Genomic DNA, 12035 nt, shown 5'->3' with positions numbered 1-12035 from the left:
TAGTTTAAGTGAATGGATCTCCATGAAATTTTACCATAAGGTTCAATACCACTAAAGGTTTCATTTTGATCATCATTATAAAGGTTCCATATCACAAAGGAAAGGCTGTAATTGATTTTGGGGGTAATTGCCTCAAAATTTTAGGAATTAGGGGCCAAAAAAGGGGCAAAAAACAAGCATTTTTCTAGTTTCATGACAATAACTTGTGTGTAAGTGTTTGGATATTTCTGAAATTGTACTACAAGGTTCCATATCACAAAGGGAAAGCTGGAATTGAGTTTGGGGGTAATTGCCCGAAACGTTTAGGAATTGGGGGCCAAAAAGGGGCCAAAAATAAGCATTTTTCTAGTTTCCAGACAATAACTTGTGTTCAAGTGTATGGATCTCTCTGAAATTGTACTGCAAGGTACCATACCACAAAGGGAAGGCTGGGATTGAGTTTGGGGGTGATGAATCATAAGGGGGTTCAAAAAATTTGGGGGGGATTTTTTTTTTTTATTTTTTTTTCTTTTTTTCCTTTTTTTTTTCTTTTAAAATTTTCCATTTTAAGTTGATTATTTCTGATTAATATTTAAAAGCAAATAATAATGATATGGTAGGAGATACACACCAAACAGGATGTGTAAATTATTATCTAATAAGTATTGTGCAATAGCAAGAAATTTTCAATTGCACAGTATTGCACAATAGCAAGAAATCTTCAATTGCACAGTATTGCGCAATAGCAAGAAATCTTCAATTGCACAGTATTGCGCAATAGCAAGAAATATCCAATAGCACAATATTGCGCAATAGCAAGAAATTGTCAATTGTACAGTATTGCGCAATAGCAAGAAATATTCAATTGCACAGTATTGTGCAAAAGAAGATACTTCGTATAAATTGCTTATTTCTTGATCAATTTCAATGGGGTTTTATTCTTGAATTCTTGGGGTTCTTTAATATGCTGAATCTAACCGTGTATTAAGTTTTTGGATTTTGGGCCCCGTTTTTAAATTGGTCCACATTGAGGTCCAAAGGGTCCAAAATTTAACTTTGTTTGATTTCATCAAAAATTGAATTATTGGGGTTCTTTGATATGCCGAATCTAACCGTGTATTTAGATTCTTAATTTTTGGTTCCGTTTTCAAATTGGTCTACATTAAGGTCCAAAGGGTCCAAAATTAAACTTAGTTTGATTTTAACAAAAATTGAATTTTTAGGGTTCTTTGATATGCTGAATCTAAACATGTATTTAGATTTTTGATTATGGGCCGAGTTTTCAAGTTGGTCCAAATCGGGGTCCAAAATTAAACTTTGTTTGATTTCATCAAAAATTGAATTCTTGGGGTTCTTTGATATGCTGAATCTAACCATGTATTTAGATTTTGGATATTGGACCATAATAGGTGAATGTCCAATTTAAAAGTTCTTAGACCACATTCATTCTGTGTCAGAAACCTATGCTGTGTCAAATATTTAATCACAATCCAAATTCAGAGCTGTATCAAGCTTGAATGTTGTGTCCATACTTGCCCCAACTGTTCAGGGTTCGACCTCTGCGGTCGTATCAAGCTGCGCCCTGCGGAGCATTTTATTGATTTTGTCAACATTATGAAATTATAAATTATGATATATTTCTTTACAGCTGATGTGTTGAAAGCAGTGTCATCAGCAGCTTTCATGGAAGAAAATAAGAAGAAAATGGCAAGCATGCAGGAACATGAAAAAGTTGTTAATCAATACAAAGATTTAATACAGGAACAGGTAATGTACTTTAACCTTTACAGCAGATTCCATTGAGTGTGTAGCCAAAGGTAATATCTTTGGTTAGCTTGCTTGTTAGCTGAACCGTGAAGTCATTGTTAGGTTAGGTAAACTATCCTACTTTAAGAATAGACTAGTCCGACAGAAAACCAATTGATCTGTCTGTTGGACTATGCTACTTCGAAAGGAGGGTAGTATACCTGACCTAATAATGACTTCACGGTTCAGCTAACAAGCAAGCTAACCAAAGATATTACCTTTGGCTACACACTCAATGGAATCTGCTGTAACAAGGTCAACTATATCATTACGAACAAAATAATTAATGTTTGTACAGAAATCAAGTTTACTGTGGATTCATTTATTTTCGTGGGTACCAATTTTCGTGGAATGAGGAAAACTTGCATTTTTGAGGATATTTGATTTCGTGGTTTTGCCAAAATCTGTATACAACCATATAGAAAATTTGTAATTCGTTGATTATTTAAATTCATGGTTCACCTGTACCCATGAAATCCACGAAAATTGGTATCCAACGAATAATAATGAATTCACAGTAGTACGAAAAAAAGACCCAAATAATTGATTAGATGTTATTTTCTGTGAAAACACTGTTCATTCATTTTTTTACAAAACATTATATGAATCATACTGCTGAAGACAAGGAAACAAAAATTATTCTTGTTATAATCATCTCTGAAATTAATTGTCCTAATTTCCAAAAGTTGATTGTTATGATGTAAAAAGCAAAAGAAAATTAATATACAGGTATTATTAATTCCTGTTGTGGGAAATAATGTTGGTATCATTCAAATTTTAAATACTGAAATCCTTTTTTTTCAGGATCAGCAGTTAAATGAGACAAGACAGCTTTATCAAATTATTCAACAAAAATACACCAATCAAGAAAAAGAAATGGGAGAAATGAAAGATTTAATTCAACAACTTAAAGATAAAAATGCACTTTTAAAAGCTCAAAAAGGTAGGAATTTAGATTATAAGATTTTATCAGCATGCACTTCTGTTTTTATGCCTCACCTAAGATATATGCACACCTGTGAACACCTAAGATATATGCATGCCTGTGATAGAAGGGGACATTATTTTTTCTTGTCATTTATTATTCAGTCAGTCATCATGGCCAAAATCTTTATTTGACAATTTAAATAAAAAAATAAACATCATAATGAACGTGTATTAAGTTTCTAGTAGATCTCTCACAGCTTTGTGGTCAACTACCTTAAACCAAAACTTTTAATGTGATCATTTCCATGTTCAGTTAACTGTGAAATCTTGGTCAAAATCGTAATTTGGCATATACTTTGAATAGTCCACATCAAAACAAATATGTGTACTAAGGTTATAAGTTGATGTGACCACAGTATAAAAGGAGTTGGGGTATGATTGCCAATGACACAACTATCTACTAGAGACCAAATGGAAAAGACTTCATAAGAATAATTTACTTGTGTCTCATCCATTTAGCTTAGATTTAGCTAAACCAAATGACATAGATTTAAGTAACAAATGGTCACAGTACAGCCTTCAACAATAAGCAAAATCCAATGGTGAGGTAGGCTATTGTCAATATGTAAAACATCTTCATTGTAAACTACCTTTTTCCAAAATTTTAACATGATCTTGGGCTCTTTTCACAAAAAAATCTTTCGATAAAATTTGCTCGTAAGTTATACTGAAATGTTCATGACTTCCAAGTATTTTTTCTCGTAAGATATTTTGTGAAATGAGTTGATGGGACTTAATCATAATATTTTAAAAAAAAAGGAGGAAGAAGATACAAAGGGGACTGTCTAAAACCATAAAATAAAATCAGACAATACTGCTGAAAGAAAAAGGACAGTCAAATAATACCCTACAAAACAATAAAAAGAAAACAAAGATTTCACGAACTCAACCAAAAACTAATGATGAACTCAGGTGCTCTGGAAAAGTAAGTATTTTTTGTTCTACACCTGGCACCTGCAATATAATATGTGCAAATAAAGTTGATTTCATTTGTGATATAACATTAGCAAACACAATTAAAAAAAAAAGATGGGGAAACAAAATGCTAACTTGAACCATTGTTCTTTTGAATAAACCATGTATTTCTTTCACATCAAGAATTTTTTTATTTGTATTCTTGGGTTGCTGTCTTTTTGACATATACCGCATATCTATTATATTGACATCTCATCACACGAATTTGAAGATATTGGCTATCTTGTAAAATTACTGTACATGTATTGATTCATTTACATTGGATATCTTGTAAAATTACTGTACATGTATTGATTCATTTACATTGGATATCTTGTAAAACTGCTGTACATGCATTGGTTCATTTACATTGGATATCTTGTAAAACTGCTGTACATGCATAGGTTCATTTACATTGGATATCTTGTAAAACTGCTGTACATGCATTGGTTCATTTATATTGGATATCTTGTAAAACTGCTGTACATGCATTGGTTCATTTATATTGGATATCTTGTAAAACTGCTGTACATGCATTGGTTCATTTATCTTTTAGTTGAATGTTTTATATTGTGTATGCTACATTGGTTTGGTATTGATTTATTTTAATTCTGTTATTTTTTTGTTGTTTTCATGTTTTTTGCACTATTATAGTTGGAATTATTATGACCATACATCAGTATGTTCTGATGCACTTTTCCCCATGTACTTCTGCAAATGTAGTATATATGTGATTGTAGCACCAAGTCCTGCTGTTGAAGATGGTAAAAAAGACGAAGAATTATGTTCTTTACAACAAGAACTAGAAAATCTTAGACTAAATTTAACAGAAAAAGACTCAGCTTTAAATAGATTAGTGAGTATAAAACAACATTTAATGTCACCAACTGAAACATATATGAATACAATTAAATGTGGAGAAATTTGTTTTCCACACTAAGATGGACATTTAATGATTTTGCAGATGCAGAAGTTTATTTTTATTTTTAGGAAGTTTATGGTTTGTTAACAATATATTCAACAAAAATAGCAGAAGCTTATTTTATTTTTTGTGAAATTTATGATTTGTTAATTACAAAATAAACTGCAAAAATATGCAAGGGTATACTTTGAAAATACAATCTTACTCTTACAGAAAGAAGATTTGACAAGAGCTGAAGCACAGATCATTACTCAGAACGACACAGAAGAAAATAAAGAAAATAATCCTAGTGAAACAGCAGTTTTAAGTGCTACTGTTAATAGACTTAATATAGATTTACAAGAATGTAGACAAATTATAACAAATAAAGACTCAGAAATTAGTCGATTACAAGTGCAATATAATGAAGCTGGTAAACAAGTGGAAAATTTGGTAAGATTATATGCTTGTGTTTACTATTTTGATGTAGTACTTCTGTTACTGGACTGAAACTTAGATTAAGTGCAAGAAATGTAAATTACAAAAAATTATCTGAGAAACTTTTAAATCTACTTGAAGCTAAATATATGGCTTTATGACCTGAAATGTACCATGTTGAATTGTATTTTGTTTCATTTTACTTTGAAGTAAAGACATCTTTTGAATGCATACTTTAAGGTTTTTTTTAAGTTTTCAAAATTCTATCATCAATATTTCAATAATTATTGCTATGTTTTCATTGTATGAAATTTGACTTCAATTGCCTTCTCATAATTTTATCTGAGTTGTTTATAGATATTTTCTAAAATTTTCACATAAATTGAAATATTAAACAACAGATGTTATTTTTCATGATATATAAAGCAATTCTGAAGTGAGAATTAATAGTTGATCAGTTGAAATAAAATTGAGAATGGAAATGGGGAATGTGTCAAAGAGACAACAACCCGACCACAGAACAGACAACAGCAGAAGGCCAACAACAGGTCTTCAATGCAGCGAGAAATTCCCGCACCCGGAGGCGTCCTTCAGCTGGCCCCTAAACAAATATATATACTAGTTCAGTGATAATGAACGCCATACTAAACTCCAAATTGTACACAAGAAACTAAAATTAAAAATAATACAAGACTAACAAAGGCTAGAGGCTCCTGACTTGGGACAGGCGCAAAAATGCGGCGGGGTTAAACATGTTTATGAGATCTCAACCCTCCCCCTATACCTCTAGCCAATGTAGAAAAGTAAACGCATAACAATACGCACATTAAAATTCAGTTCAAGAGAAGTCCGAGTCTGATGTCAGAAGATGTAACCAAAGAAAATAAACAAAATGACAATAATACATAAATAACAACAGACTACTAGCAGTTAACTGACATGCCAGCTCCAGACTTCAATTAAACTGATTGAAAGATTATGTCTTCATCATATGAATATCAGGCACAATCCTTCCCGTTAGGGGTTTAGTATCATACCATCATAACATATATGAGAAGAACATAACCCGTGTCATGCCAACAACTGGTTTTTAAATAAATGTGTTTAGTGCAGATGCAAAGACCCTATAAGTGAATCAATATCAACGCCAAAATATGCAATCTTTAATGACCTGACAACAGTATCGTAACTATATCCCTTCTTAATAAGTCTATTTAAAGGTTTTGTTAGTTTCAGAGGTGAATACTGACATTTTTGTGCTTTATAAAGAATATTTCCATAAAAAATTGGATGTGAAATACCTGAACGTATAAGACTGGTTGTCAATCAGGTTTTTTTTTAAGAAAAGAACAAAAGTAATGAACACTAGGTCATTCTTTTAGCTGCTTTCTTTCAAATTGTTTTTCTGTTTTGCAGAAACAAACAGCTGTAGTAAATAGTCATTCAGAAGAGGATACTAGTAGTTTAACAAAGGAAATAAATAAGTTAAAAGAGGAAAAAGCACAACTGATGGAAAGAATAAAGAAATCTAATGAAGAAAATCTCAAGTCAATAGATAAATATAATGTGAGTAGACATGAAAATATATATTTCAAACTGATAACTTTCTTTTAGATGGATGAATTTAACTTTTATTGTCTCTATAAATTCAAAATAGCAGTAATGTAACAAAACAATTTTGCCAAATTCCAAAAAGTTGACCAAAAGTCAAATTTCAGAAGAAAAAAACATATTTGTGGAGAAAATTTTTGGAAATTAAAATAAATGAATGTTGGCCAAATAAAAAAAGATTGAAATAAAGACAAGTGTGTTTTTTTGTTTATTTTTTACCTCTTAATATGGTCATCAGAGGAACAAATTGTATAGAATGCTCTATCAAATAAGGGAGTCACTAAATATCCCTTGACTTATATTCTTCTGTAAAGTATGTAGTTATTTAACCTACATGTAAATATAATTTCTCTTCTAGCAGTATTGTTACTTCAAAAAGGTTTTTTATTAGATAAGTCTTTTTTTAATTTTTTTGGTGGAGAATTCATGATATTGGCTGATTCATATGATGATTCATCTAAATGTCCTAACTTTATATAATATCAAAATGTTCATATTTTTGTACTTTTTTTTTTAGAAACTAGAAGAAGAGAAGAAGTTAATAGAAAATGATAGGCTAGGAGTAGAAGACGAGTTGGACACACTGAAAAAAGAACAAGAAGATTTACTAGTTCTCTTAGCAGATCAAGATACCAAAATAGATAAATATAAAACAAAATTGAAGGAATTAGGTCAACAGGTAAGACAAAATAAGTATGATTAACAGAAAAAAATTTCGTGTCGTTTGGTGATCTTGACAATGATTTTAATGCATATGATATTAAGCATTGGTAACCAGATTTAATACTGGTATCACTTCATTATTTATAAAACCAGTATTATGGTTCTTCTAAAGATATCTTTAAACTTGTTTCAAATACAGTAAATTATCCTTTACTTGCAGGATGTGTTTTGAATAATTGTTTTTCTTTTCAAAAAGAGAAGTTCTAATGTTATGACAGATTTATTTTAAGTAATGCTAAATCATTTAGTAAATTTAGTTATAATACAACTGCAAAGTCAAGGATTTTGACTTAATTTATAAAAAAAGAATGAACAATTTAAGTTGAAAAATAAATAAATTAAAAAAAAATCCGTAATTTTAGGTGGAAGATGATGATGATGACGATGATCTAGGAGATGATTTAGATGACGAAGACGAAGAATCATGATAGACAATACCGGTTTGAAAAAGAATAGCAATCTAATTACTGTGAAACCAGTAAGAGTATGGGGCCAAGAGAGTGTGCAGCTAGAATTGTAAAAGATATCTATGATGGATACTTGTGAACTTGGAAAATACAAAATATTCAATGAAATGTACCTAATACCTGATTGATTCTTCACCAAAGTTTAATATCTGTAGGTGAAATTGTAATTTATAAACATACTTTCTATGAATGTCCTGGAAATTGTAGTGCATATTCTGTTTATTGGTGCAATTTAGAAAAAGAATATTTTTTTTGTAAACAATGACGACATTTGAGGAATATGGTCTTTTATCTCAAATGACAATCTTATTCATTAATTCACGTCATTAAATTTAAAGTAACAGTTTTCAATAGTATTTAGACTTCCATGTTATTCTTTAAAAAGCATAGTTTAAAAAACTATTAAATATCTATATGACTTTACAAGAATTTAATTTAGGGCTGTTCCATAAAAAACATACATAGTACCCAGGGAAGGCATTTTTACAATGGGGTAACCACCTATGGAGGTAAATTTAGAATTTCAATTACATTTCCACTGTACTTGACACCCACCCATAGTAGAGATATCAAAGTGCCTTCCCTGGGTCCCATGTATGTTTTTATGGAACAACCCAAATTAAAAGTTTATATTGAAATTTGAATTTTTGATGGACTAGTGATAAAAATAAATTCAAAAATATGAATGTTAAATTGATAAAAATATAATTGTAGTCTATTCAAATCAAATTATGTTATATTTTTTTCCTACCAAAATATTGTATACAAGGTGCTTTCAATTTTTATTAGCACTGTCCATTTAGAATTTCTTGGGGCCTGTTGAAACCAGTTTCGGTAAAAAAAGATATAAGTATATCATTATAGGATCTAGGTCAAAAGCCCTCATTTAAAATTTCAAAAATACTATAAATTTGAAATGCTTTTATCAGGGGGCTAGTAATGAATATTCTTAAAATAATTGCTATTGAATATTAAGCAAGCAGCAATAAATTTTTTTGGGGAGGGGGAGCTATCATACTTTGTGCTGGTTCTATTTTTATATAACCCTTTTGTTAAATATAAAAAAAGAGGAAATGGTTATTCTTTTTAGTTCCTGAAAATCTAATCCAAAATTATCAATTCTATTGACAACTTGGTTTTCTTCACGAAGGAATGATTGTCTTCCATTTAATCTATATAAAATTTTCTTCATAAAGAGCTGAATTCAGACCAAAACATTTGAACTATGAAGGGTCCCCTTTCAAAAACGTTTTTGATCACCCTGCTCACCAACCAGTATAACCCTTGCCACTGAAAAAAGAAAAAGGGTAAAATAATAAAAACAACATCTTTTTGCTGGGATCAGTTCTGTTGGGACTAGATAGTAATGGTCTTTTGGTCATTTTCTTTCGAAATTATGTAAGATGATGCAGGAAGGCAATCAATACGATCCACAATCAGAATTAGTCCAAAAATATTTCAATGAATATTTGAGAAATGTGATGGTACCTATTAAGTCTACCCAGTATCTCATTTAATCTGAGTCTACACAGGATCATATTGAACAGATACCTTTTGTTTTTTTTTTCTTTTATAAAATTTTTGCCAGTTTAAACAAAAATTAGCCATTGGTATCTTTGTAATTTCTTTTAATAATTATTTTTCAAATTGAAGAGCCATTTTAGTGATACAACCTCTTGCTTAGAATGAAAACAAAAGAAAAATTGATGGTTTGGATTGATTCAGTATACATTTTTAATTTTTTTCTTTAAAACTAATTAGAATTTGCATAAATACAGAATATGAGTATGTTATTTTGATGAAAAGAAGCTTGAAAATTATTATACATATTCCAATCATATTAATTGCCCAAGAAAAGACATAGATATATATATATATATACATAAGTACGTCTGAACCAGTGACGACTCTACAACAGATTTTATCCATCGGATCACCAATGATGGTGATACAATGCTGAAAACACATTCTGTATATATAATTCGTCTAAATAACAGCCCAACAATGTTAGATTTGTAAATTTGCGTTAGCAAATCTTTTGTTCTTCCCTGGCCGGGATTGGAACTCATGCTACTGAGATATCGTGGCACCAAATCGCCTTGCACTGTGCCGGACGTGCTAGACCTTTCGATCCTACAAATTGATGCAAGATGCAGTCACAGAAATAATTGTTGTAGAGTTGTCACTGGTTCAGACGTACTTATAATATAATTATTTCTGTGACTGCATCTTACATTAATTTGTAGGATCCTTTACAATAGGTAATTCAGCTGATCTGTAACAATTACATCTTCATGCCTTATATATATCATGTACTGTGTAACGACGCCAGATTAAAACTGACGAGGAAAGGTAACACCTGGCCACCGAAAGCTTTATTATTGTAGAGCCTAGGTGGTCGAGTGGTCTAGCGCGTTGGGCACAATGCAAGGCGATTTGGTGCCACGATATCTCAGTAGCATGAGTTCGAATCCCCGCCAGGGAAGAACAAAAAATTTGCTAACACAAATTTACAGATCTGACATTATTGGGCTGTTATTTAGACGAATTATATATATATATATATATATATTCCCATATCTGATCTTGCCTTCTTTGGAGATACAAGCTGTCATTAATTTTTTATCTTGCCTGCAGATATTCTCTTTTTTGTGTGTATTTGTATAATGATTTATTCCACTTTATTCCAACTGGCCAACCTAATGGAATTATGTCACATTTTTTCTGTGTAGAGCAGGAGTAATTCCTTTTTTATGGACACAGTATGTCTGCCAATAGCTAACAGGGTTTCCATAAAAATGTTTAAGACAGTGTATGATAAACATATCCAAAATAAAATGCTTATTGTGTAATAGAGCAAGAATTTTATTTATAGAGCTTCCATGTCATACCACGCTTTGCATTTGTTAATCATATATAATAGTAAGAGTGTGTGCAATAATATTTTGTTTTCAGTTGTAATCGGTACACCTTAGTTGAAAGGGCATAGATAGAGTTCATCTGATCTGTTTAGAAAATGTTACTTTCGAACAGGAAAATGTGATTTAGGATATAGCTGTAAACAGTTATTGAATATACACAGAATTTGTTTTTTTTTTCTGCCCTGTAAAACCAATACATCAAAAAGAAAAAATTTTTATCAAGGGGAAAAAGGGGAGGGGTGTTAGTACATATGATAATATACATGATTTCATTTAAGAGGTCCTATTTCCTTCCTGTGTAAAATCAAAACATCTAAAATGCCTCTTTTTTCATGTTTTTTTTTAAATGACATCACATCTTCATACCAGCAAATGTATTACCAATACAAAAATTCTCAACAACTGAAAAAGGCTGAAATGGTAAAGATTCTGTCAAGTGATTAATCTACTTGATTGATCAGTTTGATTAATTTCCAGTGGCAACTGAAGTTTACCTTGGCAGTACTTTATAAATACTGAATGATGTAAACCTATTGATGGCTTTATGTGGGGCAAGTTTCAGCTGGACAGACCTTTCAAGAGTTGAACAGAGATATATATATTCTTTTTTTAAGTTGATGTACAGTGTTCATTATTGGAGAAGAATGTAACTTAGTCAAGCAATTTATTCATTGGTAGCGTATATTTAAAAAAATGTTTTATGTTCCTGCTTTAATGGTTTTGAACCAAGGATAAGTTTATTTATTTCTAACCTTGTGAAGTACTAAGTTAATTAGATATTTATAATCTTTATTTTCTACAAAATCTGTGATATTTTATTTTATTTCTGCTCAAATGCAAAAATTTTCATAGCACTGTTACAGAGTTATTCTTAGGTCAGATACTAGTGTATTTATATGTTACAATGTTCAGTGTCTTTATTTTCCCAGCGTCAAGAATTGAATGTTCTGAAAGTGCATTTTTAAAAGTTTTTGTCAAAATAAAACATCACATTTTGTGTTTTTTTTTGTATAGTCTAGTCTTCATTGTTTAGACATATAAAATATGTTAGTTAATTAAACCTTCATCTGCATAAATACAACCATTGTACAAGAGTATGTAGTGTTATTTAATTTTATGAGAGACCTTGTTTGTGAGTGTGCATGATACTTTTTCATATTATCTAGAGATTCTAATGTTAAAGAGATATTTTTATGTTACATTGGTTGTATAAAATTATACACTTAATAAAATGTTAATGAATTTTAA

General features: G+C 30.5%; 1 protein-coding gene across 1 annotated transcript in view; it reads left to right on the top strand.

Annotated features, from left to right (window-relative positions):
• LOC127707700 (general vesicular transport factor p115-like) overlaps positions 1–12035 on the top strand; it is a 32192-nt gene extending 20157 nt beyond the window's left edge. The window contains exons 17-23 of the mRNA XM_052212377.1: positions 1628–1746; positions 2590–2728; positions 4467–4582; positions 4862–5080; positions 6482–6631; positions 7194–7355; positions 7762–12035. Coding sequence (XP_052068337.1) covers positions 1628–1746; positions 2590–2728; positions 4467–4582; positions 4862–5080; positions 6482–6631; positions 7194–7355; positions 7762–7827 — 971 coding nt within the window. The 3' untranslated portion in view covers positions 7828–12035. The remainder of the gene's footprint in view (positions 1–1627; positions 1747–2589; positions 2729–4466; positions 4583–4861; positions 5081–6481; positions 6632–7193; positions 7356–7761) is intronic.

This window comes from Mytilus californianus, unplaced genomic scaffold, assembly GCF_021869535.1.
Source record: "Mytilus californianus isolate M0D057914Y unplaced genomic scaffold, xbMytCali1.0.p SCAF_7, whole genome shotgun sequence".
Lineage (NCBI taxonomy): Eukaryota > Metazoa > Mollusca > Bivalvia > Mytilida > Mytilidae > Mytilus > Mytilus californianus.
The sequence above is the reverse complement of the archived record's forward strand: the minus strand, read 5'-3'. Positions and strand labels throughout refer to the sequence as shown.